Source organism: Cryptotermes secundus, unplaced genomic scaffold (assembly GCF_002891405.2).
Source record: "Cryptotermes secundus unplaced genomic scaffold, Csec_1.0 scaffold423, whole genome shotgun sequence".
Classification (NCBI taxonomy): Eukaryota; Metazoa; Arthropoda; class Insecta; order Blattodea; family Kalotermitidae; genus Cryptotermes; species Cryptotermes secundus.
The window spans coordinates 430341-447218 of NW_019731985.1; the positions used below are offsets into that span (position 1 = coordinate 430341).

At 39.4% G+C, this 16878-nt stretch overlaps 2 protein-coding genes across 4 annotated transcripts in view; both read right to left on the reverse strand.

The window, feature by feature from the left end:
- Positions 1-6221, reverse strand: part of LOC111867460 — an 8328-nt gene extending 2107 nt beyond the window's left edge. The window contains exons 1-4 of one of the 3 annotated variants that reach the window (XM_033752684.1): positions 6003-6221; positions 3108-3354; positions 2929-3014; positions 2242-2321 (exon numbers count right to left, since the gene is read on the reverse strand). In XM_033752684.1, the coding sequence (XP_033608575.1) occupies positions 2242-2321; positions 2929-3014; positions 3108-3296 (355 nt within the window). In that variant the 5' untranslated portion in view covers positions 3297-3354; positions 6003-6221. Of the gene's footprint in view, positions 1-161; positions 2322-2913; positions 3015-3103; positions 3355-6002 lie in introns of those variants that run through there. The other 2 variants (XR_002843355.2, XR_004513348.1) reach the window with 2 other exon arrangements.
- Positions 6222-12138: 5917 nt separating this feature from the next.
- The window catches only part of LOC111867444 (tudor and KH domain-containing protein homolog), a 32163-nt gene continuing 27423 nt past the window's right edge, over positions 12139-16878 (reverse strand). Inside the window, exons 10-11 of the mRNA XM_023857323.2 lie at positions 13939-14107; positions 12139-12917 (exon numbers count right to left, since the gene is read on the reverse strand). Coding sequence (XP_023713091.1) covers positions 12618-12917; positions 13939-14107 — 469 coding nt within the window. The 3' untranslated portion in view covers positions 12139-12617. The remainder of the gene's footprint in view (positions 12918-13938; positions 14108-16878) is intronic.

Sequence of the window (16878 nt, forward strand, 5' to 3'; positions counted from 1 at the left end):
GTTTTACGCAGAAACTGCCTTCTAAAAGAAGTTATTGAAGGAAAGATAGAGGGGTGGATAGAAGTGACAAGAAGACGACGAAAAAGACATAAGAAGATGCTGGATGACCTTGGGGACAGAAGAGGATACTGTCATTTGAAGGAGAAAGCTCTAGATCACGTTAAGTGGAGGAATTGTTTTGGAAGAGACTGTGGACCTGTCGTCTGACAGATTACTGATGAAGCTGCGTAGAAATGGCAGCAGCACTGCACCTAGGTGACATGGCGGCCACGTTGCCAACCAATAACATGGGAGTTTCACGGAGGCTGCCTATGAGGTATAACAAACACAAAAACATGCATAGAGGTTTGTTTAGAAAATCTAAGCCTCCTGCCATCTGTTGCTCCCCTAGACAAACTACTTGGAAAAAGAGATGTCAAAGAAGGTAACTATGAAAGACATAGCACTAAACATATGATCACAACGCGGTGGGAAATTCAAATGTTGCTGGTGTAAAGACAGAACAGGAGATTTTAGATCACCATACCTCATGAAATGTTTACCGGTGCACAGGTACTATCTGAAACACAGAGACTCTGTTTTCCAATTACACTAGTACACCATGCATCTACTGGCTTCAAATTCAGCCCACAACTCACAACAGCTGACTGGGTGCTGTTGTACCCTACATGGTTTAATTAAAAAATCACACATAAGCACTGCAACACTGCCATTAAAATGCCTCACATTCTGTCACTTGAAACTCACACTTAATGCACTGCAACACTGCCATTAAAATTCCTCACACTGTCACTTGAAAGACACATGATGCACTGCAACACTGCCATTAAAATGCCTCACATTCTGTCACTTGAAACTCACACTTAATGCACTGCAACACTGCCATTAAAATTCCTCACACTGTCACTTGAAAGACACATGATGCACTGCAACACTGCTGTTAAAATGCCTCACACTGTAACTTGAAACTTCACACATAATGTGCTGCAACATTGCTGTCAAAATGCCTCACGTCACTTGAAAATCACACATAAACATTCTGTCAGCTGAAACTAAAACATAAGCACTGCAATGCTGCCATTAAAATGCCTCACATTCTGTCACCTGAAATGTCTTCACGCCATTAAGAGTTTAAACCAGAACAGAGAAGGTTGTTTTCCAGGAATACTCTAATGACACTGATTGCGCTACCCCAACTCAAGATGTAATGGAAGTAAAAAGTACCAAGTGATAAAGTACTATAATTTGCTCTGTGTGATGAGTGTGTATTAATAACCTCTGTTGAATTTCACCAATACCTATGAAATGGTTGATGTGATATATGCAAAAGTTGATTTAAGACCTTATATGAACTAAGCTTTATTTTGAATGCAAATGGCTGAAAATCAGTACTGCCTGATATGATGGAACTCCCGCATCGAATTTTAGTAACATCTGTGAAACAGTTCAAGGAATATATGGAAAGTCCATTACAGCCTTATATAAATCAGAAACGATGAAATGTAATAATCATGAAACAATGAAAACAGCCAGTTTTAAAACTGTGGAAGTAAAAGAGAGACAAATGGAAGAGTAAAATAAATTACAAAAAGAATGCAGCAAAATTCGGCCAGTTAACTGGGGATACACTTTCGAAATGGGAATTGCTAAAGAAAAAATGTGTTTATTAAATACTGCTACAGGCCAATATTAATGAACAGACCAGCAGCAGGTCAGAAGAGATTTTTAAGTATAGAAGAAAAAACTAAGAGAGAATACGAGAAGAAAAAACTTGGTTTAGAGATATATTCATAAAGGACAAATTAAGATGGTATATAGAACATTCTAAGACTGAACAAACAATGCCATGTAAGATTTTGAATATGAAATTAAGGGAGAATGCCCGAGATGACAACCAAAACAGGCACAATTGGTTAGAAAAAAGTCATGCAAAATAGATGAGCTATGGGAAGACATGAGGCAGAAAGAAAGGCTTTGTAACTGTAACTGTAAGACAAATATTTTCATCCGACTTCACTGAGGTTTCGACACTGTACACTCCGAAAACTCTACTGGATAAATACAGAACTGAGTCTCAGCAGTGGCTACTGCCCAACACTGCATCAGTGTATGTTTACGTGTGACCTGAGGTGCACTTCTTCACCTAACAAGGGAGGCAGCACTTTCCTCTGCCAGACTACATGGTGCCATACCCCACAAGACACTAATGTTTAGTATATTATTATTCTATCCAGCACTTGCCTTGCCTTCTCTTCACTGGAGGACAGTATTTCCAAGAAAGTGGGAGACTGATGTCAACAGCATGTATTCTCAATTTACAGCTGTAAAAAAATATAGTAAGATTATGATGCTTAAGTGCAGTTAAGACATCCATTGGCTGAAAAGTAAATTAGGACTGTCCAACAGGGCTTATTCCATTATCAACTGCAAGTGGGGGGGGGACATGAGACACAAATCTTCATATTATATTTGGTCTGACAAATTATTTAGTATTCCTTTTGATTAGTAATACAAACAGATTTTTGGTCTAATTTCTCACTTTCAGTATTACACTGGTGCAACATGGGTCCAGAATCAGACTGACCCACCTGTCTGGCCCAGCTCAGACAATTCAACATACCAACTGAATATCCCTCCTATGCGCCATGAATGTTAAGTTTCAAACTTTATCAACAAGCATTTCCATGTGAATTAGAAGGTAATTTCACAATCTATGGCAAATCTACTGAAAAATCTGTCCTTAAAATACAAAATATGTCTGACACCAGAAGCTTGGAGCCTGTAAAATCATGTCATCTTCCTGCAAACAGCATATTTATGTTTTCCATCATCATCCTGCCAAACATCCAGCTATGAGGTGTCATCTCTTCGGTGAGATTCCTATTATATTCATAGCTAGAAATTTTCAGTTACCTTCAATTAACATATCTCAAACATAACAAAGTAAGATCTGCAACTGCTCCGTGACGATCGCACTTGCATCCTGTATTGACTGCATGGTCATCCGAGTTTTCCTGAAACATTTCCAAGCTGTTAGTTGCAAATGTGATCGGAGCCAATAAGCAGCACTATATGCAGCCTCTTACACAGATTTTCTTCATACCTGCCTTGATTCTAAGAAATTTCTTTTGCAGAAGGAATACTCTGTTGCTATTGGAAGAGCTGTCCCACACCATGTCTTGAGTGAATGGAAATACTGCTTTCAAAAGCTCTTTCCCATTTGGGAACACAGGTGACCTTATCCATATTAACTTCCTTTCAGGAAGAGGGTACCACCTTCTGGGATACACCAACATACAGACCAGCAGATATACTTAGGTGTCCCCATGGTACACACTGCCTCCATCTGCATGGCTGAAGACCAAGTCAAGCAAGTAAACAACAAGCAACACTTAATTTTTGCAAAATGAGTCCCATACCATTTTTCAAATGTAATTATCACTTTGAAGAACAAGAAGCTGTGGTTTTTACCTCCTTTATACATGGATCTCTATGGCTTACTGGCATATAAATTATTGGTTCAACTAGTTACATATTTTATGATATTTCTTCAATCAATTTTGAATTGTTTCATTTTGGTCCGTTACACTATTAATCACCAATTGTCAATAGATTTTCCGTCAAGTGCAACAATATATATTTTGGTCACTTATTTATATCGTCTGCCTTACATGTTTCGGTTCCAAGGAACCATCTTCAGAGGCACTTACAACAAATCATGAAAACACTGGCACAGATCAACATCCACAGTATGTAGTTATTTGTGGAAACTATTACACATATCGGTGTGTAAAGCACAACACTTCCCAGTATCTTGAATGCAGGTGCAATACCTGGGGTTACAGCGTTAGAAGCAGAATTTATTGAAGGTTCTGGATGCTCCAAATTTCCATATTTCTTATCAAGTCTCTATCTCCATTATTATAAGAACCTTAATATTAAAAATACATGCCTCAAAACTGCATCTGCTGTCTCACATTTCACGATCCGACTTTAAAACGTTGTCAAACATGATACTAACTAAAAATTGAAAATTGTATACACATGTTCGTATCTTCCCACATTATGAATGTGTACCTTAGCTTCTTATTTCTTCCCCTCGACTCCGCCCCTCCAATCCTGTTAGTTTTGTTTTTTTCTCTCATTCACTCTGACCTTGTCAAAGGGACCTCCTACAGATCAATGTTCTTTGCTCTCCTTACTAACCTTAACTTCTTCCTGGTTCACTCAGTTCCCTGACCTTACTTATTTTACTTCTTGCTACCCACATGGCTATTTTTTAAAAATAAAAACTGATAAGAAACAAAGAAATACTACAAGTGCTGCAAAAAATTCTATCTTGCATACTCTAGGGCAGTGCAAAAAGAGTCAAATACAGCTTTAATTTCTCTCTCTCTGCAACTTTTGTGGTTCATCCTCTCGGGGGTTGGGGGACTGTGGTAGTTCCCATGATGCTAAACATTCTCTACATGCCACTCAAGATTTTTCATTACATTTCATTTTCATAATTACATATTTTAAAAATAGTTAAGAACCACTGCCATATAAAGATTTCCCCTGCCTGGAATTTAACCATAAACATTAACCACTGAATGACTGATTACATCAGATATTTAGAATGTTTATAAAACTACAAAAAAAAAAGTAATATAAAGGTCACAGACAAAATGAATAGGCAAAGATGATTTAAATGTGTTTATGATATTTTATGACGTCTGCTTGTTGACCGCATGATTTTATTATAAAAGCATATATGCATGCAAGTTTGAAAGCCATGTGCAAATCGCGAACAGGTGTGCACCTTGGAAAATTTCCAATTGTGTGGAAAACTTTGTTTTGCAGGCACTGCAATTACAGTAGATGGCTGTCTGCCACAAGCTCCAAGGCAGGGCAAGCATAAGTCATTATACGCCTATCAAGTGCTTTTTGAAGGGTCAATTTAATGTTAGTGCTTAATCGCTCATTTTTGAATAGGAAAGATATTCTACTAAAAGGTGGCTTCAATCATTTCAATGTGCAATCTCCATGTAACTTCCTTACTGATGATTACACCGAGATACTTTACACTATTTACAAATGGAATGTTTCGTTCATTCAGTGTAAAAAGTGACTCAGGCGGTCGACGACTGCAAGAAAAGTAGATCCCCTGAGTCTTATCTTCATTAATTTTAACAATCCAGTGCTCACACCAGGTCTCCATTGAGCTGAGACCAAGCTGGAGTTTTCTAATACAGACCACACAGAAAACATGGTTCCTCTGTTGCAGTACAATTGTTGCATTCGTCTGCTGGGGTGCCCTGGTAATCGCTACTCAGCACTCACTCACTCACTCACTACCCAGCAAAGGCCACTGTTTGCTGAGTCAGCTGCTGTATAGTTGCTTATTTCGCGGTAGTTCCTTCGCAAGCGTCTACAACAACTACGTTGTTCTCTTAAGAACAGGGTCGCCGTTGTCGCTTTCTGTGTGTTTGGTTTTCAACATTATCTTAAGTTGGATTGCCGAGGGGTCCACTATTCCAATTCTGCAACTTTCATTGAAGCATACTGCCAAAATACACATATTACAACTGGTTTTGAGTCTGTACAATGAAAAAGGAAGTCACACTTCCTAAAAATACAAATACTGGGGGTTTCACATCACGTTCTTAGGCCAAGTTTCGGTTCCTGCCTCTACCTCCGCACTTTGATCTCGTTTTCATTATATGGAGCCCAAAGCAAACATTTTCTGCGTTCTATGCTATAAAATCTTAATTATAAAAGAACACGTACGTTTTATAACGTGAATCCTGAGTAATTAAATTCCAGTACATACATATACAACACTCCACGTGTCATATACTATGGATATGAACCAATATCTAGTACAATCGTAACACAATGTGTCTATATAATTTGTTTTCATGCCATGAATATATTACATACACATTTCAGTTTCATAATTTCAACTTTCAGAACCTCACAAAGTAAAACAATATATTTTTTAAACATTTATTCATACTCACCACGTTCCCCTTCGGCCAAACCGAAAGCCATCAACGGAATCGTGACCGGATCATGATCGATCATGATCGATCACGATCATTACCATCATCACAATCATCACAATCACCTCAATTGCCGCAATGGACGGCAGGTCGATTGTGTACTGGCAGGAAAGATCGGAAAGATAACCTTGTCTCATCGCTAGGGTTTGGGCCGGGTGGTAATGGACGACTGGCAACCTTACCGCCATCTATGAGCTGACTGCCCAAATCAAAGGTGAATATTTAAGATGACTCGGTGTACCTTATATTTCTCGTAACAAAATTAATTTATGGTGCAAGACTTTTCATTCAGCTTGTAATGGCAGAATACGCTGATGTATGAGGACTGTAAAATTTACGTAGGAGGGAACTTCTTGAGTTGAAGTTAAATACTGAATGTTCACGTAAAGATATGGAAGAGATTCGATTACCGGGAAATCATTTCAAATTAACATTTTAATAAGTTTATCCTGCTTGGACAGAGCAATTCCATCTATGTCTAAATACTATGCGGACCAACATCCTTTAGTAGTTTATATTTGTAATGCTTCTTCTGGGTCCCCTGGCATAATTTGTTGGATATAAGTACTGAAATGAAATTATCAATCCAAACGCCATGTCTAGAAACTAACACGTTATTGCGCCTGCATATTCTCGTGTATTAATCTCACTCAGGAAAGCAACTAGCAGCCATCTCCTGTGACCATGCTAATGAACAATTCTATCCACAATATGTTGTTTTGGCCACTTTTGGCTCCTCATGAACAACTCAGTTTCACTGAGTATGTCAGTTGTTTCACCTATGAAAGATAAACGCTCCACCTGCATGATTTGGGACGATACCACCTAGTTTGGCTGTTAGGAACATTTTACAGGGACCTGCTGCCTCTCTCCATCTACCAGAACTTAGATATTACACAGTGCATGGGCTAGAGTGGAGATAGGCAAACTGCAGAACCATTGGTACATGACAATTAAAAGGAGACAACAGAAGACAAAGTGGATTGCATGACGAGAACATTATTAATTTATGGCTTATCACGCAACTCAATTTACAGTATCTCCATACTTATTCACAATCCACCTTCTTGCCAAATTACACATTTCTCCTTTACTAATGTGCTGTTTTACTTTTGTGGCTTATATTACTACAACTTTACAGTATCTAGAACTACATACCCTTGGATGCTAGAATGACCAATGAACAACTGCAAAGGGTTTGGAAAGAAGTGGACTTGGTATAATTGATGTACTATGCTCATATTTGCCTGGAAGAATCGAGGAAGCACTTAAGATCCTCAATACAGATAACCAATATGCATAAAATACAGCTCCAAAACATAAGTCTTCAGCATTACCTCTATATCAACCCAATTAGTACAAGCTGTGTGAAAGCATAATCTTATGGGATGGAAGGATCATTCTTCAGAAACTGCACATCACCTCAACACAGCTTATCAGTGTTGCAATGACTTTGGAATACATGTACTTCAAACAAGCACACATACAGAGTGTCCCAGGAGTTTGGTGCCATACTTCTGGAGCATACTGAGGGTTCCCTATAGAATAACTTTGAAATAGGAACCCATGCCCACAAACGTAAAATAGCAGTGCTAGGGCGACATTTAATATCATTTTGTTTAAACTTGATGCCTCAATGTCGAACTGCATTGCATAGAGATACAGCCATCCACCATCACTTGTGCCAGTGCCTAGATTGTGGGGACATCAAAATCAAGTGTTTGGAGGATCCTGCACGACCAACAACTTTGTCTGTATCATCCAACGCGCGTACATGACATAGGTCCAGCTGACTTCGTACATGAGTTCAATTTTGTCAGTGGATACTGAACAAATGTTTACATCAACCCAAGTTACTGAATCACGTGTTATTCACAGACGAAGAGCAGTTTACTAGGGATGGCTGGTCCAACTGTCAAAACAGCCACGTTTGGGCTGACGAAAACCCTAACATTACTGTAGTTGGTTACCACCAGGCGCAATTTTCTGTCAATGTCTGGGCGGGCATCATAGGCGATCACTTGATTGGGCCTTTCCTCTTACCACCATGACTCGATGGGCCCTTTTACAAGGTGTTCCTGGAATGTATCCTTCGACTTTGCTAGAAGATGTGCCACTGATTGTGCGGAGGCAAATATGGATACAGCATGACAGAGCGCCGGCACACTTCAGCAGTGTATTAAGTGACTACTTGGATGCTGCTTTTCATGGTCGTTGGATAGGACGAGGAAGCCCAATGCCTTGGCCACCCCGATCCCCAGACTTGAACCTCTAGATTATTTCGTCTAGGGCCATGTGAAAAGCCTGATCTACGACGTGGCTGTGGATAATGCATTCAAGCTGTTAGCCAGAATACTTGATGCATGTGACATGATCTGTGAGACACCTGGAATATTTGAAAGGGTGCACCAAAGTTGTTTTGTCAATGTAACACATGCATTGAAAATGGAGGGCGCCAATTCCAACATCTACTCTAGCAAGTGAGTCTTAAGAGTATGGAGGGGGTAATATGCCTCTTCGACAATGAGGGGCCAAGTTTAAACAAAATGATATTAAATGCTGCCCTAGTGCTGCTATTTTATGTTTGCGGACATGGGTTCCTATTTCAAAGTTGTTCTATAGGGAACCCTCAGTGCGCTCCTGAAGTATGGCACCAAACACCTAGGACACCCTGTATTTTCAGAATGCATCCTTTGATATTCTGCATTCTCACTTATGTTCATGTTCATTTAAATATACAGCTCTGTTACAAAAATAACCAGACTGCAATCACAAAATACCCTTCACTCTGTGGAAAGATCAACTGGAAGACCAATGAAGAGGGTCTGAACAGCTACTGAAGGCAGGACATCCTTAAACCAAATAACCCTCGCTAATGTTGATGATTAGAACTATTCTGAGACTGTGCAAGGACTAAATTTTACTTTCATCCAACTAGTAACCTTTTTTTTTTGCACAATAACTTTTTTGAGTGCAAAAGATGGACCCCTGAATGTGAGCTCTTGTGAGTGTTCAGTACTGAAACTTCAGTTCATAATATTATATTTTAGTATCCTGCTGCACTGCATATAAACTTGAATACTGTTCTGGTTCTTATCTGCCCTTGTGCAACTCAATCAAAATCTGCTAGGTTTCAATGTTTCTTCTCTCTGCTTTATTTTGCAAGATATTTCAGCCTAACTGGTCATTATCAGGTGTGCAAGGTGTGTTAAGGGTCTGCTCTGCTTTCCTTTTGATGTATTAGACTCTTCTATTTGTTTCTTTAGTTTATGTTATGCCATGACTTTACATCTAACCACATGTTTACTTTAACTGTAATATGCACCAGGTTATACAGTGTCTGGATGAAAGGTATCAATAATAAAAAATTTATATCTCAGAAACTTAATTGTCATACACGTATCCGGTTTATGTCATCGGAAAGGAAAACTCTGAAAGTATTTTTTTCACGCCCAGCTTATGTGCACTCGCCAGCTGGTGACCTTTGGTGAGATCAGTAATGATGTCGACACCACAGGAACAGGTTCAATGTGTGTTGTGGCTAGCAAAGTTGCAACCTGTTTTAGAATGCAATATGTATGGACACCAACCTCCTACATGGAAAAGCATTTGGTTCTGGGAAAACAAACTGAAGACTACAGGTAGTCTGTTGTGTGTATAATCTCCTGGAAAGACACTCATCTGTCTATTAAATTATAATTCACAGTCAAGTGTTTCCACCTCAGCCTTACAGAATTATTCACTACATAATTTAATCCACATAATGTGTCTAATCCCCTCTGGTATTTTGCATGTATGCACAACATAAGGAAGCATTCTGTGATTTGGAATGGGTGGGAAACCATTAACAATAAGTATGAACCAACAAGAAGGCTTCTAATGAGGGAACGATTCTGTTTCGTGCTACCCATAACAGACCAATGTAGCCTGTGAAGTGGTTGGACACCCTGAGCATAATGAAAACATATTAGCAACATTCATAATTTACATAAAGAATTCAAAATTTATGGAGGCACTATCTGAAATCCAGAGCATCTACCTTGTATCTTTATACAAAATCACCTCAGACAGTCATGATGACTGCATTTTTTGTGGAACAGTTTGAATTTGTCCTAACAACTTATGAAATGTACACAAGCAAAACAATTTCAGTGCATTTACTCGTGTTTAATTTTCTCAGAATCCACAGAACTTAACAGAAGAAAGGCAATGGGCATAAAATGAGCATTTCAGTTTCATTCAGAACAGTTTGCTCCCATAAATATTCAGAGGAAAGCTCAAACTGCTCATAAATATACATGTAAGTCTTCATATAAATGTCTATTATTGTTGCCAGATTTTTATCAAACATGGAACATGGAAAACAAATATGGAAAGAGCCTGTAATTTCAAATTTCATACAAATTTGTTCAACAGTCCCTGAATTGCTAAATGTGGACAGACACATTTACATGCAGTGAAGCCAAATGTCAAAGTTTTTTGCAAATTTTCATTGCAAACATGCACAACTGTGAAAGAATATATATATCTAAGCGAGTGATACACTACAACCAAATAAAAATTAAAGATGTCTATAACACGTAAAATGGTATACCTCAAATGGCTATGTCACTCAGTATAACTGGCACTTCACTACAGCTGAAAAAGGTAAATAAGTTCAGAAACTACAACTGATACAAAAATTATAATTTTAAAAATGTCCTATTTTATAATTTAAGTACTGTAGAATGGTACACTTGTCTACATGGCTATGTTATGCTGAAAACATTAAGGTGATGAAAATGAACAATAATGAACAAACATACTGTCATAAAAACACAGGGAACAAGAAAGGAACAGAAAAAAATACCAGCTGTTTATACAGGTAAATCTGTAAAATTTGTCATACTGAAAATAAGAAACAATCATTTAAATAACTTCACAAGCTAGCACACACTGTCAAACACATAATCAGTGCCTCAGCAATTTCAAATGCTGATCCATAAAAATGCTAAATGATGATACTTCAAGAATTGAAACTGCTCCAAAAGAGCAACTATCGCTTTTCTGTTAGTCAGATATTTTGAGTTGTGTATACTGAGGGAAAAGCTATTATTTGCCATTGCAGATACTCATACAGCAATTTCTATAGATGATACGTTCAAATCATTCCCTGGTTGGTCAGTTTAGATTCCAGTATATTAACCCTTAATTCTGAATCGACCATCTTCAAAATGTTTAAATTTGAACTCATAAAATTAATACAGAAGTTGTACAGAGTTCTATGTCATTTCTTATAAACGAAGAAATTAATTATTGATGGAAGCAATTCTCAAGTAAATATCCGTCACTGCCACTCATAAATTCCCAGGACTGCAATATTTATCTACACTCAACTCTCGATTATCCAGGGGTGGATAAACTGGTTTGCGGCTTAACCGGGGCTTTTTTGAGGCTTATATGTTGTTTAATATTAATTCACTTCTGTTTCACATGGTGAGTTGTAACACTATTTTCGCACTAGTGTGAACCAAGCTCTGCATTTTTTGGTCCCGTTATGCTAACACAATGTTCTAGGGTAGGGGTGAAAGAATGCAAGGATTTGTGGAAAGTTTTAAGGACAGATACACCGCCCCAGTTAGTTTCTTTGTATCGATCTTCAAGTGCGTTAGCAAAATATCAGGGTGTAAAAGGAAGCGTGTTGTGTTAAGTATTCAACAGAAAAAGGAAAATGCCGCGAAAAAGCAAACGACAATATTAAATTTTTTTAAGTGTTAAGTGTGAATATTTGTAAAAAGTGTTGTTGAAGACTGTGATTGAAATAACTAATTCATACTTCAGTGTAATGTAAAAAAAAGTATTAAATAGGCCATGAGATGACATAAAAATGAGGTTGAATAAATTTAAATACAGGTAGGCCTATAGTATTATGAAGGTACAGTATTACAGTACTACTTTTAATAAAATTTGTCTTAACCGGGTTTTCGATTAATCGTGATTTCCATCCCCACCATTATCCTGGATAATCGAGAGTTGAGTGTATTTATAAATTTCAAAATGCACAGCTGCTGATTTTACTCAGGATATGTAGAAAAACTGAAAATTGGAACTAAACTTGATGATAACACCTTAGATTTATTTACTTATGATATTACAGCCTTCTGGAATGAGATGCTGTTTAGTGTGGTGAATGGCTATACCTCTATCAAATGACATGGTACCGCATCCCTTGATGCCGTAATCTTAACACTCACCATATGAAACCTCAAATCTGATTGTTTTTCATACTTTGTTGTATTATTTATGAAAATAATTGAGAACCTCTGTATTAACCAGTTTCACTGCCATGAACTGTTAGCAAGAAAATTTATGCAATAGGTGAAAAAGAAAAATGTCTGAAATACTGATACATCAAGCGGTGTTTAGGAAAATGGTTCCAAATATTTGTCATTTAGGGAGAAAACAGCCTGGGTGCAAACACTATCTAATCAACTTTTGCGCAGGTCTAAGTGTCTTAAATATACACAGAACATATTTCTTTTGCTTCAATATGCACTGAAGCTAGTGTTGCCTCTGCCGACTGCTGACGTGAAATTAGCCCATCTCCAGCCCACCCTCACTGTCATACTCGTCCCACAAGCCTTCAGGTGCTCGAAAGCTGGCAGCATCTGGAGCCACAGACTTCATCTTTTTGCAGTTTCCAGATGCCGTACTGTTCTGTCCGCCAGCAGCATCATTTACGACATCATTTTTCTTCCCAGGTAATACATCTTCACTACTGTCTGTATGCAGCTGTTGTGACTGCTTGCCCACAATCCTCTGCTGCTCTTCTTTCTGACCTTTCTCCCACATTGCATACCCTTGCTTAACCAGCTCCTCTGCCACACAGATATCCTGAACAGATATTGTATTAAGACATTGTGTTATACAGTACATAGCTAACACTTCTGAGGAACATCTACCTGTAGGGTGGAAGAGTAGCTCCACCACCCTGATGATGGTGACAGTATGTTCCTCTGAAGTGCTGACACCTACAAAACTTACATGGCATCACACCCCGGAACACTGCAATCTAAGAAATTCAAAGCTCAGATTACATTTCAAAAAGAATGAGTAACAATGTGACAGTCTCTCTATGCAGCATGCAGTGCTAAAATCAGAAATGTGTATGTAATTTTAGCGACAAAATCATTACAGAAGAAACCACTTAGTAGACCCATGCATAAATGGAAGGATAATATTAGAATGAACGTTAGAGGAGGAGGGTGTAAACTTGATTAAGGATAGGGTCTGATGACTGCAATAATGAGCTAAACGGTAACCAAAAGTAATGGACACCTTTGAATTTTTTTATCAATAATTTAATTTTGTTATATCCTGTACAAAACACAATTCCAAGACATCACTCTGATATGAATACAGAAGGAATAACAAATACTGATCATTCATCTCTGTTGAACTGTTCACTGATTGAACAGGATTCAAAATAAATGGCGGGCGGGCGGGCTCCTGATGGCACTACAATTCTTTCAGAACAGGAAACAAGGAAGGATGCAACAAGAAACTTGCTCCTGTGCTCAACTGACCAGCATGNGGGGGGGGGGGGGGCAGCTTCATGCATTAACCTCAGCATAGGGTGCAGGTGAATAGTCAGCTTCACACCCCAGGCTCTCTACCTCTGGGGAATGGGCCTCCAGTCCCCACTGAATGGGATGCTGGGTGGGGCCGAGAGCTGGTCTGGAAGCTGTGGAGAAAATATAACTCTCTATGCCTGCTGGGAATTGGACCCCGATTCTGTTGTTGTCTAGCCTGCAGAACAGACACTACACCATCTGCACTAAAGAACTAAAAGGAGAAGTGAAAGGAACAGAAGAGGAGGAGCACAGAAACAATGGAAAGTTGAACAGCAACACACCTGAGCTCCACTTGTGTCATACAGATCCACGACAGGGATAGGGCTGCCTTCTCGTTCACACTGCTCCCTTTCCTTGTAAGAATCTACACGGGACATAAGCGCCCTCCATTGTGCCACGTGACACAGGTCTTCAAACAAGTCTGTGGCTTCTTCTGCCCAGCCCCCTTCTCTAGAAAAGAGCAAATTACAAGTGCTGACATAGACTGACTTCATTTGAATTAAACATGGCTGCTGTTAAAATTCAATGTGAAATCTGAGAGACATAATTATTTCACTTCTCTTTATTTTTTCTCTCGATTATATATACAGGGTGGGCCAGACTCAATTAGGCAGTTTTTGATTAGATGTTATTTTTATTGATAAATGTTAACAATTCCAATGGTTACAAAAATGGAATCGCACACACGTAAGTCATCAATTTTCAAGATGCTGGTCAACCTGGGCACCACCTAAGTCAACACAGGCTTGCAGACGCAAAGCAACATTTTCACACACCTTTCTACACATATTCACCGGAACTTTATTGAACTCCTGAACAATCACCTCACGCAGATGTTTCACACTGTCAATGGGATTAGTGTACACCTTGTCTTTGAGGTAACCCCAAAGGAAAAAGTCTGGTGGGGTGATGTCGGATGATGGGGCTGGCCACTCCACAGGCCCTTGACAGCCAATCCAGCGTTGAGAAAAAACTTGATGCAAGAACGCCTGAACAATATTGGCGAAGTGTGGTGGGGCCCCATCTTGCTGCCACCACAGTTCATCAAAGTTCTCTCTCCTCTGAAGTTCTGGGATGACACTTTCCCTCAGCAACTTTAGGTAGGTTTCCCCCGTGACGCAACCTTCAAGGAAGAACGGGCCAATCAGTCCTTCATACATCACGCCGCCCCACACCATCACTCCCGGGGACTGGAAATCGTATTCAGTGGTGGCACTGGGGTTCTCTGGCCGCCAAAACACGCAGTTGTGTCTGTTGACCGATCCTGATATGTGAAATTTGGCCTCATCAGTCCAGACAATATTCCGGATAAGGTCAGGGTTCTCCTGAAACTTAGTCAGCATCAACTCGGCAAACTCAAGTCGCCTGTTGAAGTCATCCTCGTTAAGAACATGAATAAGCCATGGATGGTATGGAGTCAGCTTCATGTGACTCAAAACTCTCCGCAAACTTGTCCTCGAAATGTCCAGTAGGGCCAACAAACGGTGGGTAGACTTCGATTTCTGAGATGATGCCAGTTCCGCAGCAACACGTGCTTGTGTGTCAGCAGTTCGGACAGTTCTCGGCTGACCAGGATGCTTGGGATTCAAAGCACTGGCAGTTTCATCAAACTGCTTGTTTATTCGGACGATTGTGTCCCTGTGGACTGCTGGTGGTCCAAACTCTTCCAACATCCTGCGCTGGACTTCTGATACATTGTTGGTAACTGAGAAAAGGTGCACACATTTTACACGCTGCTCGATAGACAACAGTCTACCGGCCATGATGTTTCCTCGACATGCACTAAGTAGGCAGAGTATTGACCTCGTTCACAGCATACCGTATGATGCTGCCATCTATCAGCAACAAAAGGTACTTTCCCATTATCCCGTGTGTTGTTGGATTGGTTAGTTATTAATGATCAAAAACTGCCTAATTGAGTCTGGCCCACCCTGTATATATACTGAGAATGCTTAAGCACGTTTCCAGTCCTCATCAGTCACAAGTTCATGGAAATGCTCACAGAGGCGCCACTTGACAGCTCTATTACAAGGGGATAAGTTACATAAGTAACTAGAGAGAACATATACAAAAACCAAACTCAGCAACAGCATCTGTACCAATAGCCAAGGAGACTAAATCGCCAACTCGAAATGTCCACACTCCTTCCAGATACATGGTCAAATTTATCACTTTTTTTATTGCTAGTGAGGTGGGACTAAGTCCCTTATACTGCGGCCACTTCTGGCCTATTGTACCAGCCCCAGATGATAGGTGAGGTTGATTGTGGAGCAATTGGTGGAACGAAGATTGGCAGGGGAAACCGAAGTACTCGGAGAAAACCTGCCCCAGCGCCACTTTGTCCACCACAAATCCCACTTGACCAGACCCGGGATCGAACCCGGGCCGCCACGGTGGGAAGCTGATTTATCATTTAGTCTTATATATCCAAAGAAGGCAAGTAAGCATGTAGCTTTATATTTCTGATTCTACTGAAGAAACAAAAAGGCTTGAAAAGCAATCAAACCAGGTAGTACAGCCAAGGCAGATGCAATGATTAGACAAGATGCTGTCAACTACTTAACCCATCTGCTGTGCCATATAAATGAATGCATCAAATTACATGAAATATATGAATAAGTAAGTAAAATTTGTTGATGTTTAATTAAAAAACTTGAAAATCTGGTACAAAAGTGCATATTCTGCCAAGTACGGCACGTTCATTTGAACCATTCTTTGGAACTCTGTGGCTGCTGTTAACAAATTGTGGGTTCAGTTATTTTCTAATAGCTCGGGCCAACATTCATTGACTTCTCACCACAGAAGGCTAGGTTAAATCACAGAAGAGTCTGTGTGGGATTTATGGTAGACAAAGGGCCACTGAGGCAGGCTTTGCTCTAAGCACTTACATTTGCCCATACCAGTTATGACCCCACCAGAGCCCCATATTCACCTGCCATCAGGAGCTGATACAACAGGCCAGGCCCACTTGGGCCATTCCCGTAACTATGGCTCTCAAAGTTACCATTATAATTAGTGGAATTTATTTCATATTCATATTCATATTTTTATTGGTTCCAGAAATCCACATTTTGCAATACAGCCTAGAGATACAGAACAAGTCAAACTATTTGTATAAAAGTCAACAATACTATAATATTTAACTACATACACAAATTGTGTACATGTCCAACATGCCATAAAAAACTATATTAAAAATTTATGACAACATAAATTCCCCA